Source organism: Oryzias melastigma, linkage group LG24 (genome assembly GCF_002922805.2).
Source record: "Oryzias melastigma strain HK-1 linkage group LG24, ASM292280v2, whole genome shotgun sequence".
Lineage (NCBI taxonomy): Eukaryota > Metazoa > Chordata > Actinopteri > Beloniformes > Adrianichthyidae > Oryzias > Oryzias melastigma.
The window spans coordinates 14,696,856-14,723,711 of NC_050535.1; the positions used below are offsets into that span (position 1 = coordinate 14,696,856).

At 37.5% G+C, this 26,856-nt stretch overlaps 1 protein-coding gene across 1 annotated transcript in view; it reads right to left on the minus strand.

Annotated features, from left to right (window-relative positions):
* nbas (NBAS subunit of NRZ tethering complex) overlaps positions 1–26,856 on the minus strand; it is a gene marked incomplete in the record, with an annotated part of 171,345 nt that overhangs the window by 136,459 nt on the left and 8,030 nt on the right. Inside the window, 12 exon segments of the mRNA XM_024290805.2 lie at positions 5,643–5,780; positions 5,885–6,036; positions 6,305–6,430; positions 12,985–13,251; positions 15,271–15,464; positions 15,892–15,955; positions 17,752–17,880; positions 17,952–18,017; positions 18,091–18,229; positions 21,193–21,291; positions 24,490–24,623; positions 26,697–26,830. Of these exon segments, the coding sequence (XP_024146573.1) occupies positions 5,643–5,780; positions 5,885–6,036; positions 6,305–6,430; positions 12,985–13,251; positions 15,271–15,464; positions 15,892–15,955; positions 17,752–17,880; positions 17,952–18,017; positions 18,091–18,229; positions 21,193–21,291; positions 24,490–24,623; positions 26,697–26,830 (1,642 nt within the window).

Genomic DNA, 26,856 nt, shown 5'->3' on the forward strand with positions numbered 1-26,856 from the left:
TACGGTAAGTCAATAATTTAAATCTTCAACTAAAGTTGTGAGCAAAAACTCACCAAATCACGCATCATAATTGATATTATCTATATCTTATTAAAAAATTATATAAGAAAACTTTTGTTTTGCATTTCAAAGGGTTTAAAAAACATCTTCTTTACTACCAATTCTTTGATGTAGTGGGGTTTTTACAGGGTTAAGAAAGTAAGTAGTAATTACTTTTTTCTCTTTTATCAAGGCAACTTTTTGTGTACCAGATCTAAAAGGCTTCCATACATTCTTATAATCTGAACCGCCGGTTAAAAATAATCCAGATGCCCCACTTTGTCAGTAACAAAACTGCATTTGCAGTTTCCTTGAATTCATATTCTGTCATATCGAGAAAGGATAATGAATTACTTGCTACATTTGCAAAGTAGGGGAAAAAAAAGGCAGAGCGAGCAGCATGGCAGCTTCCTCCTGTCTTCTGTTTTGGTTAGCCCACCACCCAACTGTGACAATAAAATAACTGAGTTATTTCTCTCTGGAGGGTTTGCAAGGTGTATTAGATGAATAAATTGATTTTTTTCACGGTTGCTGTGATTCTCTGCAATAAAATTTTCTGTTTCAGGGCTTTCTCAGACTCTTCATTTGCCATGAACATACAAAGCCTGTATGTAGTGCATTAGGAGAAAATTGTATTTACAAAATACTTATAATACCGGTATGCTAAAAATATCAATGAATGCAAGGCTTGATTTAACCCTCTGGAACCAAGAGCCTAAAACTCTGTTTTTGTTTAATTTTGAATTTATTTTGTCATTTTTTCATGTTATATTACCACACAAGACATAAAATCATCCAAAAACAGAACGTTTTTCCGGAAAAATGGGATTAATTTTGCAGTGGAAACCCCAAAAATGTTTAACGAACTGTTTTTACAACATTGAATGAAAGTTTTAGGTCTAATTTCATAAAAACAACAAGCCTAATTTTTTTCAACTAATCATCAAGTTTTTGAATGAAAATGCCAAAAAAAAAATTCCAGCTGAAATTCCCAGATATAAACAGTTTCTGTTGATAGAGGAACATCTTTGACCTCACAGATCCATGATGTGACCTTTCTTGTGCTGTTATACAGACAGTGATTGTACTTCAGGCTGCCTGTGGCTTCAGTTTCCAGGCAGCCCAAAATATAAGAATTTATTTCCAAAGAGCACTAATATTCATTTTACATGTTGCCTGGAATTCTATTTTTTTTTCTTGTGCGGCTTTTTGTTTTTTTCTTTTAAAATTTTTGTGTTTTGCTTGTAAAAAATAATAAAAAGGCTTTTGGGATATGTTTGATCGAGCTTGATTTCAGGTCAACTTTGCTGCAATCGGTGGGGGCGTGTCTGTCCACTCTGAACTGCTCGGCTCTTGTATTGGACAGGACTTTCACGGAGATTCCGTGATTTTTTTACTATGCCGGTGGTCGTTGTTGTAGTAAACTCATGTTGGACTCCATCCCAAAATACAGTAATGATGATTTTCAGATCGAAGTTCATTGTCCGCCTTATTTATTAGAAAAAAAAAAGATCACTTTTGTCCAAAAACTACAAATAAATGCCATATTATCTCTATAATTTGATAAAATCTCAACCACAGAATATCAAAAAAGTTTAAGTCTATTTTAGAGAGTTTTAATACGCTGATCTCACAGCTGCACGGCAGAACGCCTAAGGGTGTTAATGCATATTAACGAATTAATTATGCTTTATTCATCGTGTGCGTTAACCTGTCAACATTCACATCCCTACTTTTTTTTATATTCTGCATCTGATAACGAAACAAAAGTCAATCTGACGGCTGCCATGCAGAAGCAGAGCACCTGCTATGGGAGCGAAACGGAGCTGTAATCCAGCTGGATCAAAATTCTCCCCAAAAAATTGTTTTATTATTTTTCACAAACTCAACAAAGAAAATGTATGAGAAATAAGAAAAAGCTGGAAAAAAAAATCAGAATTCCAGGAAAAATGTAAATTAGAGTGAGAAATTCTTACTTTTGGGCTGCCATGTGTGACTTTAGCCTGGATTTTTTTTTGTATTATCATTCAAAAACACACCGATTAGTTTGTTAACACATTTTATTTTTTGTTGTTTTTATAAAATGACATCAAAAACTTTAATTTTATGTTGTAAAAATAGTTTGTTAAACATTTTTGGAAAGCAAAATGAATCCCATTTTTCCAGATGGAATTTTCCGTTTTGCATGATTTAATGTCTAGTGTGTGAATACAACATGGGAAAACGACCAAATAAAGGTTGAGTCACGTAGAGGTTGAGCTGATTAAAATGACACCAAATAAGCAAGCAGGTAGTCTTTCAAACTGACAGTACAGAAAATTAAAATATAGACAAAAACTGAGTTTCAGACCCTATAGGTTCCAACGAGTTAAAAATAAAAGTTCTAAATGGACAATTTTGCGTGTGATTTCATAAGATTATTTGTAGATAAAAAGTGGCTGGCAAATAATCTAACTATTAAAAAAAGGCAATTAATTACAATACATTTTTTCAAGAGTTGCGATTAATTCATTTTTGTTTTTGTTTTTTTTAATCGATTCTCTGCCCTACAAAAGAGTTAAAGTTCATTTTAGACAGAGTTTTATCACGTTGATCTCACAGCAGGGCGCCTGAGGACATCTATCGGTTCCAAAGGGTTAGGCTCGCTTAAATGAAATAATGTAGTGCAGATATGGAGTTTTTTTCTTTGCTTTGGTGAAATGGTAAATTACGCACATTTAGTACATACAGTACACTTGCACTACCTTCTTAGAAGGCCCAAAGTCCCATTTACACACACATTCACTCCACCGTCAAACACCAGCGCCAACCTAGAACCATCAGGAGCAATGTGGGGTTCAGTGTTTTGCCCATGTTGACACATGGGTGATCCAACCTGCAATCTTCCAATCAGAGGTCGACCGCTCCACCACTGCACTGTGGCTAAGAGCCAATGAACTCACTGAAAGATGGCAGATTACACTTCAAGGATTGGCAAAAGTACAGACTTTATTTAAAGCCAAACTTGCAATTTAGAACCAACTGACTATCTCTGATCTTAACTGTAAAAGTCAAAATATAAAAAAATCCAAAAGGTGTCTTTATTTTTTTACTTAAGATGTGTGGACAGGAGATAATGTCGCACAGCAGAATTGGTAGAACGAGGACTAGCTCGTCTGAACGGGCTCTTCAAAGGCTGCATACACATTTCCCATTGGACCCCAAAGCCTCAAATGAATCCGATCCTGTGCAGACCCATCCTCCACCTGAGTGGCATCCAGCATTCTATACATGATGCCAACAGGAATCCAGTGTCCTCGTTTGAATGTGTGCACCTGTTACACCTCTGGATGCATCCCAGTGGTTGATTCTTTATCTTTTTCTATTTATCATACATTTTGTTCAGCAGGTTTAGACTGGCAGTGAAAATACAGCTTTTTATGAGAATCTTTGTGCCTCAACCAGGTTTCTTTTTACAGGCTCATGCCTGCAGTCAATTTGACCAGGCCCCTGTGGTTTCAGATTTGAATTTTAAGCATCCACCAGCGGCTGGCGCTCATCCCTCCACCGTTTCTTCTTCAGTTTCTACTCGGTGGCCTCTTTGTTGCATTGATGCATGTAGTGAAGCTGAAGTGGAGGAATTTCTTTGTCTTGTTCAAGTCAGACTCTGGAGTACAACTTGTCATTATTCCTCCTATAGTCTTAGATTTTATGTACAGAATCCTCTTGTTTGTTTAATGTTCAATAAAGTTCTTTTGATAATATTTTACTCTTACTTTTACTCTTAGTTAACCCTTTAATACCAGAGCTTTGGCTCAACTACCGTAACTTTTCAACTATTTACGAAACTCATGAAATTCCACCAGCAGCCTTTTTAAAGCTATGTTCAGACCGTCCTCAGCAATGTAGGTGGACACATCCAATAAAAAAAGTCAATGTAATCACTCATAAATGATGCGTTCCAGGCTTTTCGCGTTCAAAACTCTTGCATTCATGCGTAGCAACACCCATTTTTTACGTCATTTTGGGGCTTTACGTACAAAACGTGCAACAACAGCTGAAGAGGTGTTTAAAGTTCAAGGTTAACCAAATCCTAAATCAGCTTTTTTTGGCTTTATAAATGGGGGTTTAAAAGTGCTGTCTGTTGGTCAAGGCCAATTTTTTTTGACAAATTAAAATAAACTTATTTAAATTTTGAAAAAATAGCTAAAAACTGTCTGTGTGCTGCCCCCTACAGGCTGAATTGAGGTATTACAGTTGAATTTCATGATTGGTTAAACCATTAAGTCCCACGTTATGATCTGAAGCTCCAGTAATGATAATAGTTCTGTTCCCCAGCCACACCCCTCTGACTGGATTTTCAAATTTCAGCTGTGGGTGGAGCCAGCCTAAAATTCTTCCCTGTTTGGTTACCCTTAAAGGAGCCATCCCATGAAAATTCAACTTCTTTAGGTTTTAAGTGCATTATACTGTTCAATCATCTCTTTAAAGAACTCCAAAGTGGTATTTTGATCCATTCATGCATTTAAGAGTAAACCTTCGCTCTCAACAGCAGCCCCTCCCATACCCATGAAAACGAGCGGGTCGTATCGTGCTGATGTCAGCATGAGGTGTACCGCCCCCTCCAGGAAGAATCTGCTCTGCCCAACACTCAACTTCTCCAAACAGATAGCTGTGATCAGTAAAAATCTTTCATTTTAGACGCAGAATACCGTATGTCTTTCAATTGTGTCCTGTCTTCAATAAAATCCAGCTCAAACAGGTGTTCGTTACTCAAGACGCGGGGCCAGAGGTGAATATATGATCATATATTACCCTTGGAACACTAAAACACACATTATTTATGAAATATATTAAATAAAATACCACATATCTAGCCTTATTGAAAACAGGACACAATTGGAAGATATACAGTATTCTGCTTTTAAAATGAAAGTTTTTTACTAATCACCACTAGCTCCGTGGAGAAATTGAGTGTTGGTGTTAGACTGGGGGCGGTGCTAGCAGAGCAGACTCTTCCTGAAAGGGGCGGTCTCTGTTACGTCGGATCGTGAGGACCTGCTAATTTCTGTGGGTATGGGAGGTTATTAGAGAATTACTCAGAAATGTGTGAACAGATCAAAATACCGGTTTGGGATTCTTTATGGTGAGTAATCACACTTCAAAACTCAAAAAGTTGGTTTTTCATGGTATGGCCCCTTTAAACACTTTAAGTTTAAAGCTAATGATGGTTAAGATGTGTCTAGTTAACACATGATTAAATTAGTCGACAAATCTGGGGAAAAAAAAAAATGATGATAAGTCAACTATTAAAATACTCATTTGTAGTAGCCCTACTATATAATAAAAAAAGAAGAAGCCCCTCCCTGCTCGTCCAGTGTGAGGTAAATGTGCGTCCCATGGCTGGGGTATCTGTAGGTTTATTTACACTTTTTGTTAATACTGTATTGGTGTAAAGTCTCTATACAACACATTGATCATGTAAACAGTTGAAGAGTTGTGGTAGGTTAAAGAGCGTGTTTTTTACCATTTCTAAACACACTTGGTGACACTTTATACATTTGAAACACATCAACTTTGTTGTTTTTGTTGCGTTTAACTCAATAAATCTTTTCCCGACACACCTGCTGAAGTCGACCTTAGCCAACAGCTCTCGTCTCCTCCTGCTCTCCCACTCCTTCTTCCTCTCCAGCTCCTCATCATCTGATAGCATGTCTTCATAAGGCTGGTCATCAAGGTCTACGTCGCCAGGCATGATAAACCTAAAGGATGGATTTGTAAACAACAGGTGACGATACAGATAAGCATAATGTTGCTGGAAGCAGGTAAAATACTAATGCTTGTGCTGTTTTCTTATGTACCCTACCTGCCACCATCCTCGTTGTTTCCTATGGCTATAAGAGCCTCAACATCCGTCCCCTTCAGGCCGTACTGCAGCAGCTCCTTGGCAGCATCCACGTTCTCGGGGACGCGCTCCACACACTCGTGCAGCACCCATGAGCGCTTGCGGATTTTGCTCTGAGCGCGACGTAGGCGAGTCAGAAAGAGGGAACGAGTTCAGAGAAATGACAGAATAAAATGAGATACAGAATTAGGAGGGGAGGGCGTGAAAATATGCTAGAAATTGGTAGAAATGATGCGTGAAATAGAGCAAGGGAGTTCTTGTTGGGCTTAAGCGTGTGCTTCTCCCACTCAAGCATCCACATACGGTATTCTGTCCATTTCATACGGAGCATAAACAAAAAAATGGCATGATGTGAATCTGTTTCTTTGCTTTAGCTCTTACCAGATAATCTTGTATTGAAGCGATGCTGACGGTGCTCTTCCTCCACTGTCTCTGGTAGACCAGGTCGGAGTCCAGATTGTAGGCTTGTGCGAGAGACAGCGCTTCACCATATTCCTCGTTGTCAATCTATGAACAAGGCAAACAAAACATCACACAGACATAATCGATATCTATGCCTCTTTTTCACCCCGTAGAACAGGGGTCCTCAAACATGTTCTCGTGAGGATCACATAACTGTTTTCTTCTCACACAAAGGTTTATACTTCCTTTTTCTTGGACCAAAAGGTCTAAAGAATAGACTCAAAAAATATTGTAAATTAATCTTCTTCTTGGATGAATGGACAGACATTTACCATAGTTTTTTTTTTTTAAAACAACAGGTTTTGACCAATTAAGTTTCGGTTCTTTGATAAATAAATACAGAAATACCTCTTCCTGTGTCCTTTAGTCCAACCTATTTGTTGGCCCAATAGATTAGAATCATGTCAAACCTCTTTAGGAAGAATTCACAAAGCATTTGTTATGGCAGACCTAGTTAGATTGATATTTTTAGACAAAATCGAGCATTTTGTGGCACCATATTTGGCATGGATGTACCAGCATCCCCTCTATCAGAAGAAAAAAGTTAGCCACAAGAAAAATCCAAAATGGCGGCCATTTGTCAAGATGGTGACCGTATACTCAACAGAACATGCCGTCTTTTTACCTTTAGGGGTACCTCTAACTTGTTTTTCTCGAAGAAGGGATCCTAACGTACATCCATACCAAATTAGGTGCTTGCACCACAAAATGCACGATTATTTTAATAACCGGCACCACTACTGGAGTACATTTGAACATAATACATTTTATTGCTGTGAATTCTTTTGACCTGGAACCATTCTCTGGTCTAGAGAACATCTCAGTCGTCCCTTGACTGCAACAGAGTTAAAAATGAAACAACAGAGTCCATCTGGTCTGGAGCTAAAGTAAAGTCTTTGCAGTGTAAATACACAAACAGTCACATGTTGTTAACATGGGCAAACTGTGAGACAGATGACAGGGATGAACACCGCTATTTACTGAACCGGTGTCCATAGTAACTGTGTTTGGGCCCGAATAGTAAAGGAGTTTTTGAGTGCATATTTGTGTAAGAAATGGACAAAAATATGGTCATGTGATCCATTAGTTTGAAGTTCTCAGAGCTGAAAAATACTTATAAAAAGACTGTAGCCTTGGTAGATGTATTAAATCTCCAATACAGATATGATAGATTAAAAGAAAAAAAGTTGTGTACTTGGTAAGACACAGTTTTATCAAACTAAGTTCTTTCATTTCTTTAATAAAGGATAAAAGCGAAAATGGAAGTTCAATTAATCAACTTGTCTGCTTTCGTTTTTAACTGTGCTTCAATGCGGAAGTCACAAGAGCGTCTATGGCAGGAGTCAGCAACCTTTAACAGTAAAAGAACCATTTGGGCTTGTTTTCTACTAATCAAAACCTATATGGAGCCATATAGTCTTACTTTAGCTTTTAGGAAATTCGGATTTGCATTCATGACCTTCTTTTTTAAATAATAAATTGTGTATTTTTTTGCAGAAACAAAAGCAAAAATATAAAAATAACCTAGTATCTTTCAGAATGTGATTTTTTTTTACTTATTTTCAAAATAAAAGATGATCTGTGCCAAACACTATCATCTCAGTGCATCTCTGGGCAGCCATAATAACGTGTCGTGCAGCATAACTCGTAAAGATCAAACTTTTTACCAAAGTTTTGCTTTGCATATAAAATCTGTGTATTCTGGAGGTAGCGTTGAGCAAACAAGACGTCTTCAGGTCAACAGGGATGTAAAAACCTACATACTTTATCATCTATGTGCACCTCAGCCATAAATTTATAAATTTAACTAATTAAATTAAATAAATGCTAATTAATTAATCCTTACATTAAAGAAATGCTATTTTATTTTCCTTTTCTTTTTGTTTTTTTCCCATCTTTGTCCTCAGCAGTCTTACACTGCTGGGTTTTGTTATTTTAGTTTGGGGTTGGTAGTCTTAGTTTGTGGGCTTTGTTTATTTGTTTTCTTTAGGTAGTTTTGGTTATGCAGCCCTTAGCAGGGAGCTGCTGACTCCAACGGTCGACATGGTTGGGTCATCAGTCTCCCTGACTTATTTTATGTTTGGCCAAGGGGCCACCATGGAGAGATAAAAGAGCCACATGTGGATCTGGAGCCGCAGGTTGCAGACCCCTGATCTATGGTAAGAAATGTGAATGTAATGCATAAAACCACTCTTTACACATATGTGTAATCCAGATATAACTCAAAAGCCGATGCGCTGCAGGGTGTAAAACTTCTTTCTCCTCAGTCTCACATTTCTGGCTTTCTATGCTTAACATAAGAATGGAACCAAGAGGTGGAGCTAAGATTACATTTATTAGAATGAAACACGTGGGTTATGTTGATTTTAAAAAGGAAAAAAGTGTGAAATCAAAAGAGCAACATTTGTCTCGGAAAAAACAGATCAAGCGCCGGCCATATTCTACTGAAGTAATAACAGGCCTGAAGGTCAGCGCCACACATTAAGCTGTCTGCAGAAACAGCAGGCGTCTTTCATTCTTCCTCATTTTGCATTTGCAATCAGGGCCTTCGTAACCTCCTGCAGATATTTTCATAGAAGCAAAACGAGAAATTAAATCATTTTAGTGTAGCATTTATGAAATCCTAAAGGTTCAGTCTGCCAAAAAATTGTAAAACAGAACATCTTTCTTTAAAAAGTCTGAAAGATAAAATCTTTAATTGAATCCATCTTTCACTAGAGATAAAAAAAACAAACAATTGAAGAGGGAAGCCCTGCTTGAGTTCACATTTTTTTTTGCTTTTTCTGAGGATTTTTGACATATTGCAGCCTGGCTAAATGATTCCATCCAGCAGCAAAACAAAAACACAATATCTTCTCACGCTGGTGGAGAGCACAGCGGCAGACTGACGCGCTGCTTCTTTCTCCTCCTGTGTAGGAGTACAAAGCAGCACATTAACCAGACTGTGGTTCCTGGAGGGCAAAAAGTACCGCACTCAGGGAACGCTCACGTAGGAGGACATAACCCAAAAAAAATAATAAAAAGCTTGCCTTTAATGAAACTGTTAGCAGCCCTGACAGTGTGTTCTTAGTGCTACTAAGGTTCTGGCTAGAGGTTAGGTTGGGATCTGCATGTATGAATGGGAACCCCAATGTCTGAACAGCTTTATAGGGCCAACTGTGATCACGAGAAGACACACGTTCAGACCACTGACATAAGCAGAAGAACAATAATTTAATATGGAAAACTGAATAATTAATCATTTAATGTGAAAAATTATGAACAACAAAAATGATGTTTAATCCTAATTCTGAACCTGGAAATAATTGATCTAACCCCGACAGAAGGACGATTCTGCTGTTAATAACTTTGTCCTTAAACCATGTCCAGGCAATCCTGGGAGATTTTCAACAAGTTTACTTGACATTTTAGTTCAATCTTGAGCTCGAGGGCTTAACAGAAGAGTTAATGAACACTACAAATTGTTGCATGTGCAAGTTGGATTCAAGCAGTTTGCACTTTGCTCATTTTTCCTCCAAATGTTCTCTCCGTCACTCTCCTGGTTGTCGGTTTGATGTCAGGAGGGAAAGACAAGCTAATGAGCTTGTAAAGTCATTGAAGTCCCACTCTAATGAAAATGCATGTTTTGGGTGTCTTTACATATATATTAAGGGCATATATTAAAGAAATTAAGCTTAAGTTTGAAATTGTGAATTTTTCTTTATTCGAATCATCGTAAATCGGGACCAGATGAAAAAGAAAAAACTTGAAAAGAGCATATTAGTGAGGTAGGAAATATACTGGAAGGTCCATAAGCTCCCTGCTTTGAGCTTCAGCAACGGGGAAGGGAAGGGGGGGCAGGGTTGCTCAGCAACAACACTGCTCAAAGTTGAATTTCTAATGACCTCTTCCAATCTGCAGAAACTATGTCCAAGAAAACAATACAGATCAAAGATTAATAATGATAATCACGATTAGAAGACTGGGAACGCTTTGAATATAGATCAAAAAATTATTATTAATGCCAGAAAAACAACGAAGGGCCTGAGATCTCTGATTTTAGTATTTTTGTTCTTACTGAAAAACATTTTCTGAGGATGGAGAAAATGGGAGATGGTCGCAGAAAAATAAAAAAGCAGCTTTGCATACCTTAGAGATTAAAACTTTTGCAACGGGGGAATTTAAATTTGTTTCAAGTGCAAAACCAAACTGTTGACTGAGTGAAGAGATAGAACCTGAAACCCCTTGATCTGCTCTATGTCCAATCAATTCTGGCGGGTAGGGGAGTGAGGAGAAATCAGCTCACTTTGGTTCTAAAATGCATAAATAAAACAGAAAATGAGGCCAAACTTAAAAATGGTATGAATCCACACATGTAAACAGAGCATGAGGTACGTTTGTTTTCTTCATCCAGAATGCACAAAAGCAGAACAATTCCTGCAGAGGAGTGGCGTCACCAGATAGGATCAAGAGTTGCACAGATCTCTTAATACTGATGCATTGCTTTGTAACTCTCCACTGGTAGGATTGATGGAAATGACTAATGGCATCTGATGATGATGATGATGACAACGATGAAGAAGGCAGCAGATGATGGGTCGTAAAAATGACAGACGAGCCGCGCTCAAACGCGGCGCCGCTGAGAGCGCATATTGCCCCACGATCCAGCTTGTTGTTGTCTCCGCTGCAATTTGTAACACCAACAGTCATATTTCTAATGCCGCAATTAGGATTTCAGAGGACATCCCCCCACCCACCCACCCACCCACCCACCTTCTGAGACTGAAAAATGGCTTTAAAGCAGTCTGGGGATCTTGCTTGGTTTTCATTTCTTCTTAACAGTGCGCTGGAGCTGATCCAACAAAACAATAGGACTTCGCTGAGCTAAGACGGGATTAATTTTTGCTGATCGGCCCGTTACAGAGCACTCAGTGACAAAGCAGATGCATATGAACTCTTTCAATTGTCGCTAAATTCAATTCCAGGAGGAAAGAATTATGCTGAGGTCACCTGTTTTCAACATTCGCATTATGGTGAGGCATGAATTCATGTTAAAAATGATAAAAGCCATGCAGAAGAGATTAGATATTTTGGAAATGGAGCGTTTTTGAAATATAAAAAATGCAAAATCCCTTTCTCCAGCTAAATGAATTTATAACACTGCATGAGTCTGAACTGCAAATAATCACAGGAACAGTTTGAAGTTGAAAAATCCAAAGGAACAAATGCTTTATGATTCTGTAAAAATGGCTGTTTTTTTATTCTGTGCTGTGATGTTTTCAACATGTTTTTATACTTTTCTGATATAACGAAAATTTATCTCCGAATTTTTCTTTATTCAAATCATTTTAAATCAGGAGCAGACAAGAAAAAATGTCTGAAAAACATTGTATTTGTGACCTAGAAATTACACTGGACAGGCCATAAACTCCCTGATGCATACACACATAGTGCAAGTCTTCGTTTTTCAAGTCTGAGCTGGGATCTGGCTTAAAACTTTTTGCCTGGACAGCTTGCATATTGCTTGCTGTTTTTGCTGAAATATAAAAATTGAGGGGAAGTAAGCTAGCAGGACAGTAAACGGAGAGTTCTCAGCAACGGGCCGAGGGCTAAACTACAAATTAGCCCAAAAAATCTTAGTAGCGGTCAAATTAGCCAAAAAAGCAAAAATACTAACTAAACTCCAAAATAGCCTAAAATTCCTCAATAAACTAAATTAGTCCAAAAAAAGTTAGCGTATTGCTAAAATAGAAGCTAAACTCTTAATTAGCCTAAAAATTTCAGTAGATAAGAAATTAGCCCAAAACGTTAGCATGTTGTTAAAATATTAGCTAAACTCCAAATTAGCATAAAAACCTCAGCAGATGTCAAATTAGCCAAAAAGCAATTATATTTCTTAAATACTAGCTGAACTCCAAAATAGCCAAAAATTCCCCAGTAAACTAAATTAGTCAAAAACGTTAGCCTGTTGCTAAAACAGAAGCTAAACTCTTAAATCAGCCAAAAAAAAAACCCAGTAAATAACAAATTAGCCAAAAACGTTAGCATGTTGCTAAAATATTAGCTAAACTTGAACTTTTTAAAAAATTACTGTAAAAGACAAAAACAGCCCATGAATATATTTAAAGGCTTGTTGCTAATCTACTTAAAATTTAGAAATTTGAAGACTATCTCATTCATTTATTACAGGGCATATTTTTTTCAAAAGCTATTAAGTTCATCCATCCATCCATTTTCCTGACCGCTTCTTCCCTTTCGGGGTCGCAGGGATGCCAGAGCCTATCCTGGCTACTGATGGGCGAAGGCGAGGTCCACCCTGGACAGGTCGCCAGTCTGTTGCAGTATTAAGTTCATGAGTACCAAAAATACAAACAATAATGTCTTGAACGATCTGAACGTTTTGATATCAAGATTGCTGAACTCCGGTGCTAAAGGGTTAAAAGACTACTGGTAACACTTTTATAATAGATCAAAACATGCTTAAGTGGGACTTTGATCCAAATATCTGAGGATCTTCATTTAAACCTGGACTTCGTTACAAATTTGCATCTTAAAACAATTACTCTAAAATATGATAACAGTCATCAACATCTGCATTTGCTGCAGTTCTGGCGCCCTACCTTTCGTTGGTAAAGCTCCTCCGGCGTGGTGGACCTCAGGCTGACCAGTCGGTAGTTCTTGACGACGGTGCGAGGACGTTTACGCAGAGGAGCGAACCGTTCCATCTCCGTTACGTAATACAGGCCCTGCTTGATGTAGCTGAAGTAGCGGGCTTTGGCCGAGGACTCCTCATCCGAGTCCGAGTCTCCGCCATCGTCTCCCTCTTCGTCCTCACCGGCGAGGTTGCTCTCCAGGCGCAGACGCTTGTGGGCCAGCCTCACCTCACACTGCAGTGACAAACAAAAACTCTTTTATGCAATGCTTTTGTCATTGCTTTTAGTTGCATGTTTTCGAAGCACATTTTGTTGTTCTCCTTGGTGGATTTTAGCAGCCCAATAATAATAATACTTATACTGAAACGTTTAGCACCTGAGAAACACGTGAATAGTCATCGGCACACGGGGTCCGGTTTTTTCTGCTTCTGTGAACCACTCTCAGGGAAGGCGTTATTTCATATGTAAACACTGACAGCATGCAAACAAACACCCAAGTCCCATAATCCCCTCTGCTGAGACGGGCTCATTAAATCCGACTCAGAAGTCATCAGATTAAGACATCCTGTGAGAGATCAGATCAACCAAACAGAAGCAAGAGTGAAATATGTTTACATTTTAGAAATTATTATTAAAAATTAAGTGGTAAAATGTAGGATAAAGACTTTAGGCATATGCATTTTTTTTTAATTGAATAAACTTTATGGTCACTGTAGGTCCATTTGAAACCAGTTTTGTTTTCACTACCAAATAATTTCCTTTAATGGCCAAATATGTCTCATTTGTAGGACCCCAGCTACAAAGCAGATCACCTGTCAATCAAAATGCCCTTTTGGGTCTTTAAAATAAAAATAAATATGTTAATTTCTGCAGTAAACTTAAACTGTTTCATAGGGGTGAATCTGGACTAGAAATACTGAGGCGATCCACAAGTTAAGAAAGATAATTCACAGATCAAACCATAATTCTTACTATTCATTTTATTATATTTATATATGTATATCTTTTTGCTGGATTTACTCAAATTAAAACAATTTTAGAGTCCATTTATAGCTTAACTTAGATCAGAATTTAAAAAACAGTGTGTTTCGATCATATGATGTCACATAACTGATCACCAGATTTTTGAATCGATTAAAAAAATTTACTAATTAACCGCAAACCTGTGAAAAAAAATTAATCAACAACTCAATAACTTTTTTTTGTTATAGTATTTGCTGACCACAAATAATCATAACATAAAATCACATAAAAAAACTGAATAAAAAAAAGATCAGATTAATCCCACTTTTGGGCTGTGATTAATCAATATTAATCACATACTATTACAAGGTAAATTTTTCGACCATGTGCAGCTTTTGAAAAAAAACACGCTATGGGGGACTGTTGCTCCTCAAGGTGCAATTAATTTGCGCTAATAAATATTAACGCATTAATTCTATTTGATTAATCGCGTGCGTTTAACGCATTAATGTTCACGGCCCTAATTTAATGTAATGGTCATTATTTGTTTTTTATATTTAAATTTTATTTAAAACAAGATTGTATTTTCAGAACATATTTCTGTATCTTCATCCTCATTTTCTTTTTTTCTATAAAAAGCACTTGATAGTTTTACTATGAAATTGACAAGCTTCACCGACACTTTACTTTGAAAATGTATTTATTTCCAGTGACGGAAGTGCATTTGCTTATTTAATATTCTTAAAATCCAGCATCATTCTGCCATTGAAACATCATTATATACCCTGAAGTTTTTATTTTATTTTTTACTATAGTTTTAAATCAGCGATTTTGGACATCACAAATATTCATACATTCAGGAACACAATTGCTCAACTTATCCTAACTTTAACCGTAACTCTAATTGTGTTCAGAGTTGTAGAAAAAGAACTGTTATTGAAGCTTAAAACAAGAAAAAACATAACTGTTCGGGTCAAAATAAAGGTTTATTTTGAGGGAAATGAGGGTACTTCTGGTTCTGGATGTTGACAGCCCCCAGTGGTCAGTTTGTGAACTGCACCTGTGTGTGGCTTTTGAAAGAGATTCAATGAGGAAATGTAAAGGTGGTAACCTGGTTAAGACTTCATCAAGAGTCTATAGTGATGTGCTGGAGGAACTATCATGCAATCAGACTTCACAATGGTTGGAACTTTGGGTAAAAATTTGAATTTTTTCTGTTGATCTGGGCAGGGTTTCCCATTAAATCTTTGACAGGTTTGGTAAACAAATCTCAGTTTTCATGGGACGTACCTCCAGGCTGAGAAAGCCGCCGTCATGGGCCGCAGTGACTCGAGGCGAGGGCTCAAACCATTCGCAGGACTTCCCCAAAAGGTTGCGTAAAGTTCTGACCGACGAGACGGTGACCGATCCAGAGCAGCGGGCGAGAATCAACACGCCGTCACTCCACCAATTCACATCCACCAGCGGGTAGTACTGCTCCTTATCTGGGGTGAAGACATAAATCCACAGGAAACATTGCCTTCGTCCCGTCATACCTGAGCTTCAAAATTTACAACCCTCTTCTCTTATTTTGGAAGATTTCTTATCTGAACCAGAATTTTTCAATTGCTTTCTCCCTCCTTGACATATTTATAGATGTCGAAATCTCTTGTCATTCTTGAGATGAGGACATAAACATGGATTATTGCTTGCAAAAGCTGTCAAAACTGTCATTCCTACTGGCCCAAAACTGTCAAAGTTTACAGGCAACTACAAAAAAATCCCAGCTAACCCCACCATACAGAGTCTGCACATCCTGAAAACTGTGTAATGCAGTGAATCCCATGTGTCAAAGATCATTAAATTGTATCCAAAGTGCAGTGCTGTATCAGCAACAAAGATGGTTTCTTTTAGCCCTTTAGGCCCAAATACCTTTTATTTTCTTCCTTCTCTCCAGTGATGTCTTCCACTCTGGGTTGATCTCTTCAAATCCCGGCTGCAGGGAGGACCGAAAGATGGAGGCACCAAAGAGATGGAGGGAGGAGAGAAATTAATCTGCTAACCCTGTTTACTCTTACACCGCACACAAGCTCTGGCAGCAGTGAAGCAGAACATGCACACACCCCGCATTAATCGGTAAAAACATCCTGCAAATATAAGCTTTTCCATAAGCCTCCTCGCTTTTGGTACGATGGAAGCCAAAAAGATGCATGAAATTCTCCAAAGCGTACACACTTCTACCTCAGCTGGAGAGATTACATTAAATAAAGCTAGTTAAGCAACGTGTTTACAACATATATGTTTAAAAACCAACTACAGGATGTTTTTTTTTTTTTTTTTTTTTTTTTTTTTAAAAAGATCCATTTGGATAAAAATAGTGTTTTTAACACGTTCTTGTGGTGTTTTTCTGATGATGGAGGACATATATAAAGGAAATTAAGCTCAAAGTTCCTTTTTCATTTTTTTAGTATTTCTTTATTCAAATTGTTCTCAACATAGTAAACAAAGAATCCAATTATAGTTGATGGGAATAGGGGTGGAGTTGTTCAGCGCTAACGGTCCCACCCACAAATCAGAGGTGAATTTCTAATGAACTCCTGCCACTCTGGAAAATGACAAAAATAATGCAAAGCGACTGGGAACGCTTTGAAAATAGATCAAAACTAGAAAGCTGCATTATCTGTAATAATGCTAGTAGTTTTTGCTGAAAATGGTGACGCAATTTTCTTTGATTCTGAAGGGATTTGCTGAAAAAGCTATTTTCAGAATGTTAAATTTACTAAAAGACTGAATATTTCATAAAAGGACTTTGAAAGAGCACTGAAGTTGACCTAAATTTCTTAAAAATTTGTTGCAAAATTGCTTAAAAATCAATAATACATGCCAATTTTGCAAAAATATTTGGCGTGTTGTTTAAAAATGAGCTAAACCCAAAATTAACCCAAAAAAACCTTAGAAGATGCCAAATTAGCCAAAAAAGCTAGCTCGTTGATTAAATACTAGCTAAACTCCAAATTAGCCTAAAATTTCTCAGTAAACTAAATTAGTCAAAAACGTTAGCCTGTCGCCAAAACAAAAGCTAAACTTTAAATTTGCCTTAAAAACCCAAGAAGATACCAAATTAGTCAAAAATGTTAGCATGTTGCTAAAACATTAGCTAAACTCCAAATTAGACTAAAATTTCTCAGTAAACTAATTTAGTCAAACACGTTAGCCTGTTGCTAAAATAGAAGCTAAACTCTAAATTAGCCTAAAAAAACACAGTAGATAACAAATTAGCATTGTTGCTAAAATATTAGCTAAACTCCAAATTAGCATCAAACAGAAAACCTTAGTAGGTGACAAATTAGCCAATAAAAAAAGCTAGCTCATTGCTTACTTACTAGCTAAACTCCAAAATAGCCTAAAATTCATCAGTAAATTGAATTAAAGTAAATAACGTTGGCATGTTGCTAAAATAGTAGTTAAACTCCATTTTTTAAAAATTACTATAAAAGATTAAAACTATCCCTTGTGTATATGTAAAGGCTTGTTGCTAATCTACTTAAAATTTTGAAATTTGAAGACTTTCTCATTCATTTCCTATGGGGCATACTTTGCTCAACATTTTAAAAGCTATTATGTTTGTGAATACCGAAAATACAAGCAGTAATATCCTGAACAAGGTGAACGTTTTGATACCGAGATTCTAAAATCGCTGAAAGTGTCGGAAAGGAAAGAAGCAGTAAAATCACTGTAGTGTGAATGCTTGTTAAGGATTCACACAACTGTCAGGATGGTTTAAAAGTGTACCTGTTGGTCCTGTTTCCATGACGCCCTCTGTTTGAGAGAGGGGATGTCCCAGACCGACAGGCGTCCGGAGAAATGGATGACAGCCAGCAGGCTGCCGTCAGGGCTCAAACTCATGCGAAACACGCCGTCCTGAACAACAAACGAAACAGTCACGAGTCTGGATGATTCTCAGAGGGAGGACGCCGTTCTCGCTCTGCTACCTTTTCATCTCCCGGTCTGGGAAAGAATCTGAAGCTGGGGATCTTGAAGAAGCCCTTCTTCTGGTTCTGACACAGAACAAGTGTGCGTTAGAACGTGACGTTAGGACATTTGTGAATGAAATGTATGCTGGAGCCTGACCAGGCGGACATCGTCCTCGTAGCTGGTGACCTGCTTGTAGTGCGGTGAGCTGGAGAGAGCCCTCCAGGCCGTGAGGCCACAGCGAGAGGCCTTGGAGGCGCCGGCGTCCCCCGATTCACAGCCCCCCACTAGCAGCAACCTGCAAAAAGTCATGCGGCGTGACCATCAATAACAGCTTCATAACAAAAACTAGAAAAAAAACAAAGGTTTCATTAGAAATGAAGTCGAAGTTCGAGTAAAAATAATCACTATTGAGCTGCTTTGTGGCAAAGCAATGCATGATAATATTTTAGTAAAACTCTTGTGAGAAAACATAAAAACAGTTGTTTTCTGAACCTATTTAGCTCAACAGTGCCCCCTAGTGCAAAAAACTAACAATTCAACTTAGGATCTGAGGGATTATTTAGTAAACAAACATTTCTGAGACATATTCTGTCTAGAAAACATACAGCATATCCTAAACGATACATTCAAAAACATTCACTTGAATTTCCTTTTTAAATATTCCTAAAGCACATTTTAGTGGATGTTATGCAAAAAAAGAAATTGTACGCATCTTCTAGTAATGTTTTTAAAGTAGCATGCTTCCTATCAGAGGTTTGCACCTTTACTTTTCCACATCCCTTCCGTTCCCTCTGATGTTGACCCAGTTTTCACACCGGGATCATTAAAGTTTTATCTCATCTATCATTTGGCAAACATTGACAGGAGCTGCCAAACCTCATTAGGCTACCAAGCCAGGTTTTACCGGCCAAAGCAAACCTGGTTTGTGCAGAGTGGGGACCCTGGTGAAAACAGCACGGCCATAACTGCGAGCCAGAAATAATGAAGCAAACCCAATGAATACAATGTGGTGAAACAGGCCAAGGGCATTCGGCGCTGCTGCAGTCAATTCCTACAGGTATTGCATTAAAGAGATTGCTTCATTTATTCCTGAGTAAGCTTCTTGGCCTCATTCCACAGAGCGAAAAGCCTAGACTTCTGCGGGAGTCTGTGGGAGAAACCGCACATGTGCTGCTTCCTTATCTCTCTTCTAACATGATGAATGTGCCTCAATCCCAATTTCCCTTTCATTCTCTTCAGAAACAGCAGATTTCAGGTCGGTAACGCATGATCCTTCAGCGGTTTATGCTTTAGGCGGCATTAAAACCACTAGAAGTTCACATGAGGTTAACTCACATTTACTCCCAGCGCAGAAATCGACATAAAACAGAGCAAATCGACAGTTCTCTTGTTTGTCAAAATGATGTAAGAGACGGAAATTTGTGGGGAAAAAAAATTAAATGTTGAGCCCAATTCATAAAACGCTGTTGTCGTATCTGAATTGGTTCAGGGTGAAAACTGATTTAAAGCTTTCTGCAGATGATCTGATAGAAATGAACATTTGATCGAGTCCAACAGAAAGGCTGTGCAGGAAAACAGCCACAGAGCTCCAACTAAAGGAGCTCAAATCTGAATATTTATGTAAAAAAAAGTCAGACATTTTAAAACAAACAAATAAACACATAAATTAAAAAAAAAAACAACATTTATTTTAAAGTACACTTTTTAATAAAAAAATAATGGTTTAAAACATAAATACTTTTTAAAGTAACATTTCATAAAATAATAAATTAAATTATTCTAATAAATAAATTATTTAAAAAAATAAATACAAAGTGCATGTTTTTAAAGTAGTGCACGGAAGAGGATTAGGACCATGGGGAAAATAAAAAAGGCCATAGAAAATTCTGACTTTAATCTCAAAATTCTGTGATTAAAGTCAGAATTCTCCATGGCTTTTTTTTCTCTAAAAAATGAATAAATACAAAAGTATATATTTTTAAGGTAAAGTTTGATCAAATAATTTAAAAAATTCAAATAAATAAATAATTTTAAATAAACAAATTAAAAAAGTAATGGATCATAAATGAATAAATAAAATGAATAAATAATGGATTTAAAACATAAATGAATAAAGTATTTTAAATAAATAAATAATTATGGAAGTCTTTATTTTTAAAGTAAGGTTTCATTAAATAACAAAGTCAAATATTTTTAAATAAATAAGTAGAAATTTCGATAGTTTTCTTTAAATGATAACTAAATCAATTAAAAAAAATCGTAAAAAATGTTTTTTTTAAATAACGTAAAATATAAGTTGTGAATTTTATATATACATATATATATTAACAAAATAATTAAAAATACATAAAAAAACAGGGATCCGTTTTAAAATAAAAATATAAAATTAAACAATAACATATAATTTAAAAATCTAAAAAAGGTTACATTGTTCCAAACAATATACTAAATGCAAAATGATTGAGTAATCAAAATTATATATGAAAAAATAATAGTAAAATAGTTCTATGCTTTTCTCAATTTAGAAAACAAAACCTTCTCACATTGTCTCTGTTTAGGTGAGAATACGAACTTCATGAATAAATACGCCCGAGATTTTTAAAGCAAACAATTCAGCCAGTTCAAAGAAGGTCCCACAGTTGGGTTAGGATCCGTTAAAGAAGGGAGCCATGCCCGTTTTTTGTTTTTCTTTAGCATCTTTGAGACTTTTATTTGCGAACTGCCCAGTGGAGTCCTTTGATGCAGGAGATGGAGCTTTGTCCTGTATAGAAGTCGTGGTCCTCCTGAAGAAGAGGACTTTCTTCTGCACCGCCGTTTGAAGAAAGCCTTCTGAAAGGTGGGAATAGTCTGGGGAGTCGAGTTTAAATCCGTCTTCAATCTGAAAAAATAGCTTCTCTCCAGTCCATAACAGCACCTCGCCTGACCCTTGCTGGCATCTCAATCAGAGAGGAGCTTTAGATCTTTTGTACTTAGAGACACTCCAGGGAGGTTTTAGAACACAAAAACCTTCCTGATGGTGTCACTTTAAATTCTTATCAAGTCTTATCAAGGTTAAGCTGAAGCTTGAAACCCCCACCTGCGATCTTCGCCTTATAGCTTAGGAACTCTAAAGTCATCCTGCTTGACAAACTATGTACATTTATGCTCATCTCGTTGAGACACGCCCTCGCCAACAGATATGTCACCTGGCAGGTTGGAGTTTCAGTTGTTACAGCGGGAAAATGTGCAAACAAATACAGTCTGTGGCGTCCGTCCTACCTGTGCGCAGGGTGGTAAACCGCCGCCGTGATGCCGTTTGGATAGTAGGTGGAGAAGTTGAAGGTGTGGTTCTCTTGGAAGTTCTGATTGGTTCCCACACTGAAGAAGGAGACCAACAAAGTTATCTTTACGTAGACCGTATTTTCCGGAGTATAAGTCGCAGTTTTTTTTCATAGTTTAGCCAGGGGTGCGACTTATACTCAAGAGCGACTTATTAATGTTTTAGTTTTTTTAGACAAATATAGGCTCATAAATTTGTTATTTTCCCAGTAAACACCGGTCGTCTTTAAGCGGTTGTTTCCGCTAACAACCACTAGAGGGAGCCGCTTCCGAAGTATTTGCTAGTGACAGCGGCAGAAGAAGTGTCATCCAAAACAAACATGTCCGATTGTAGATCAAAAGTTTAGTATTCTTGCATTTCTTTCTCAATTTTTTTAGCTACGCTTGGTGGATTTGTTCAGAAGATTCACACTTTTCTCCTAAAAGTGCGACTTATACTCTGGAAAATAGGGTTAATACTGACACTTAAATTGTTTGGGTGAAAAAAAAAATAACTTAAAAACATACTCAAAGTTATATTTTCTGTAGGCAAGCTCTTTACACTTTTTAATCAGGTGTTGGCTCATTTGTGACATTTAAATATTTGCCCGGTAAAGCCTACAACCTGTGACCATGCGTGGGAGTCAGAATTACAAATTTCCAGGCACATAGCATTAATCATCGCCGCCGCTGACGACGACTTGCTCTACTGTGCTCTTGTGTAAGCAAGCGGAGGCTCAGCGACGGACGGGGGAGAAATGGGAAAAGCCAGGAGCAAAAATTGCCTTTGAGTACCTGTCCACTGCACAGTATCAGAGGTAATTACTTGTAACGCATTTAGATTCTTCTGAAAAACAGGTAGGCATGAAATGCTACCTACTTAAAAGGCTGGATTTAAATTGTAAATGAAGCAGAAACTCATTTCCGACTTCTCAAAAAGGCGGACACTGACAAGTCCACGTAAATGAGAACTTAAAGGTACTTGAGAGACTTCGCTGCAGCTGAAAAGTGAAAAATCTATATAAATAACAGGTGAAAAGGCTCAAAGTTTTCAAATTAAATCACAGCGCAGGCAGGTTGACGAGTTTGGTAATTACTGTGGATTCTCAAGTGACAGAAACTAGAGCCTCTTTGAGCAAATAACGGAGTCCGTCCTCAGGTCATCACAGAGGAAAAATCTGATTAAAAAAAGGATCTGTGCAGATTATGCAAAGGCTGTTTTGAAGAAAATCAACAAATCGAACCATTTTGACCTTCACAAAATCCATTAATTGCATTAGAATCGGAATAAACGACTAGTAGAATGAAAACGTGATTATCTGATGCATTGAAATCGACTCAGCAGTTTGTTAAAAGGTTACTAAATGTTAGTTTAACTGCACTCTGATTCTCAAATAAGGCTTTAAGTTGAAATCGTGTTGTTATAAGAGAGACACACAGGAAAAACAATCCAAAAATGGAGTATAAAATAGAATTTTTGATAATACAGTTTCTTTTTTGTTTTTATACAACATAATTATATTACATATGAGATCAATTATGACCTACCAGCAATGCAAATGTGTCTTAAACCTGAATTTGGCCCAATCAGTGCATACCTAACTTATTTTGGTATCTACAGAGGACATCTGGAGCTTCTCAGTGATGATAAATGTGAAGGGGGCGGGGCTCCAGGAATTGTACGTTTCAATGTTGTCAATTCTGATTTCATATCTTGCCTCAATTCTTCACTCGTGTTTTGAAAATCTTGCTTATTTTCATACGGTAGCCTCGCAGTTCTGCTTTTACGTCTGTTAGCATGGAGCTAACCGCGTTAGCATCTTCACGCTGTTTTTGAGGTTGTCTATTATCCTTTTTTCTTGGTGTTTTTTGTGTTTTGAATAACTTCTAGTCTTCACTCCCTCATTCAGTCCTCCAAAAGTGAGCAGTTAAACACGTTAGCTCTTGATTAGAGGGAATTTTCCAGAATTTTGCCGTCAGGCTCGTGACTACACGTCCATTTTGGTTTCAGGACGGAATTTATTTATTTTTTTAATATTTGAACAAATTTTGTTTTCACTTTTATTTTTGCTGTGTTAGTCCGGAGTGGGATATGTTTAAACAAGTAAAGTTAGGTGTTTAACCTTCACTGTGCCAACTGTTAAGCATGGCGGTGGTTGGATCATGATGTGGGACTGTTAGCATGCATTAAGCCAGGGGTCCACAACCTCGCATATGGCTCTTTTGACGCGTATTGTGGCTCTCCAGTTCAAGAAAAAGGAAAATAATCTTTAAAAAGAAAATGTAAAAAAAAAAATTAACTAACGAACAGTTGCAGCACAGTACACGTTACTCCGTGAGGCTCCTGACTACAGTACCCATAATTCTCCAATAAACTTTCAACCAGTTTTTGACATTTTTTGAGCATCATGCACTACTGAAAATCCAATGGAGGTCAGTAATTTAAATAAAATTCATACTTAAGATGCATTCAATTAAGTTTTTTTCTACATAATTTCACTTAATTGGATATAAATGAATTTTAGTTTACAAAATTCTAGCAGACACACCTCTACATTAAGAGAATTTTGTGTGTCTTTTATTTTGAAAGGAAGACATCTGAATATCTGTTAAAAGTTAAAAACTATTTTAGATTTTTTTAAAAAGGCCATGTTATCTCTATGTTTATGCATTATTATTTTTTTTTCAAAATAAGAATAACTAAAATGCAAATTAGCTCAATGTTGATGGTTAGCATTAAGATGATAAATAAACGAAAGGAGGAAAAATTGCTTTCTATGGGCAGTTTAATCATAACAAGACACTATAGCTCAGGGATCTGCAACTCTTAAAGAGCCATTTGAGTCTATTTCTCACTGACAACATCCCAACAGGAACCACAATTTCTTCTTCACTTTTCAGGAAAATAAGACACTGATTTGTTTTTTTATTAATGTTACTAATATGATAACTATGAAACTATTTTTTGGCAAAATAAAATTAAGCTTTATTTTTTGCTTTAAACTTGAAATAGTTTATAATTTTTGTCAAAGATTTCACATGACGTCCTTTCAAAATAAAAGACATCCTGTGTCTCGATGCAGCAAATCAGTAGATTTTAAATTTTCAGTAAAAAATGTGAAAATCTAATGAACTAAATCAGAGATAATTCAGTGATTAAAACATTGGGGGGGTCAAAGAGCCACATGTGGCTCTGGAGAAACAGGTTGCAGACTCCTGGTATGGCTAGATATAATATTTCAATGTTTTGTGCCTCACCTGACCAGGTAGCTTTTAAGACCTCCACTGTATGTGATGACAAGAAGTTCAGCGGACCACTGAGCGCTGGCGGTGTACTCCAGGAAAATCAGGCCTGCGACCGCACAGCTGAAATCTCCGGGAAAACTCACCACCTGGATGAAAAACGGTAGAGAAGAGTAAATTGATGAATGACAGGAAATGGTTTGAAATGGTTTATTTCAAGCAATCAGGAAAGACATGAAAAAACATATCACATTGAATCACAAATAGGGAGTGGAAGGAAGCAAACTTATATAATCAAGTCTAAGGTCTAAGTTACCACACATAGGTGTGTTTTTAAAAAGATGCCATGTGTGAAAATACAGTGAACAATAGTAAATCAGAAAACAAAAAAAATAGGAATAGAAAACAAGAACGAAGAGCGTTAAGCATTTGAAAACCTTAATTTATTCACCTTTTCTGCAAAACTGACTCATCTTTTTTTTTTTATCTCGTCCCCCTGAAATAGCGGTAAGGCAGTGGTGTGTGCACTTGAAAGTGACAAACAAGAGGAAGAGCACAGCATTGCTGAGGGGGCACTGATGTAAGTGTGCGAACACACTCAACTCAGACACACACACAACAAAGAGGAAGTGCGCTGAAGGAACAATGATCAGAGACTTTCAAAGGTAAGGGTGGCTGGGGAGAAGGACGAGCGTCTGACAGAGGGGCGCGAGGGGGGATAATGGACAGAAAATGGAAGAATAATGATACGTGGAGCTCACGCCGCATTCAAATGTGGACCTGCAGCAGGAGGAGCACAGCTCGTGTGTGAGCGGGAGACTTGGGGAGAACACTCGTGAAAAATTCAGGACGTGAGGTGAGGAAGACGGAGCTTAGAAGAACAAGATGGGAAGCGGAGAAGGGGAAAGGGAGAACAAGCAGACGATGGCCTAAAAAGCAGGTGACACAGACAAAGAGGGTGCAGGGCGGCTGAAAGGGAGACTTCTTTAAGAGGTGCTGAGTGAACCCAACTTTATACAGAAAAGATCAGCGCTGCCTCGTATGTTATAACACTGGAATTACAAGTTACAAGCAAACTTCTATCTATTTTCAGGGTCTCATAATTGCTGGAGCCTATCTTGGCTACTGTTAAGAGGCGAGGTACACCCTGGATACTTCTAGGTAGACTTTAGATCAGGTGTGTTAAACATAGGCCACATTTGGCCCGCCAGATGGTTTAATGCGGCCAAGTCATGAAGAGAAGAAAATATAATGACGTTGACAAAAAAAACAAGTTTCTAGCCTTGGACACAGGCAACCTAGGCGGCCGCCATGGGTGTCATCTACTGGAGGGGGCGCCAAATCACAATGATTATATATTTATTTATTTTTAACATTTTGACACATGGCTCATTTAATGTAAAGATAAAAAATAATTAATCGAAAAACATAAATAAAATAAGCAGTCACAGCATAAAGAGAGAAAAGTAAGAAAGAGGAGGAAAACCGGGCTGTGTAAAATTACTTGGAAATTGCATTTTGGCCAAAAAAAAAAAATCGAGCACAGTTAAAATACACCGACTTTGCTCTTAAACATCCCCTCAAGATCAAGAGATCCTGGATTTCAGCCTCATATGGGACAATCAAATTTAAGTTCCTGGACACAGTGCAATTTTTTGTTTTTGCCTAGGGTGCAATGCAGCCAAGGGCCAGGCTTGTTTCTAGCCTATTTCTGTGGCGAGTTATGGTTATTTAAAGAAGTAGCTGCAATGCACAATTCCGCCACTAGGGGAAGCAAAGGCAAAGAAATACCAAGAGATCAAGAAATAAACAGCATTTCTCTGCAAGCGCAGGCCGCATCTGGGTAAGATGCAGTAGGTGTGACACCACAATAACCAAAATTCTGTTGTCAAAAAGATAATAATAATAGCTCTAAAAATAATAATAAGTGATTAGGCTACTAGGTTGGTTGAAACATTTTTTTCTAACAGAAAAAAAACAAAGCTACAGATAAGTTGACCAAAGGTTATTTTGCTATTATGTTACTTTTTTATGTTACCCCTGCTTTAAATTAACCTATGAAGCATGTTTTTGGTCGGATTGCCCCACAGAAAACCTGCGCATGGATGGGGAAAACATAAAGTTGAGGGCCTTCTATCTGAGCGTGTCCCCTGTCCCACCCCTACAATCCAAATTGTTCACAAACAGCTTAGAAGGAGATGTTTATATGGTTATATGGTTACCGGGGGGATGACAAAAAGTTCGCCTCCCATGAGGTCAAACAGCCGGACGGTGCCAGTGCTGTCGGCGTAGGCCAGCAGCGTGCAGTCGGAGCTCCACGCCATCCGTCGCCACTGTGGGTTTGGGTCTTTTGGCACTGCAGCAGATGGAGACAGAATTTGA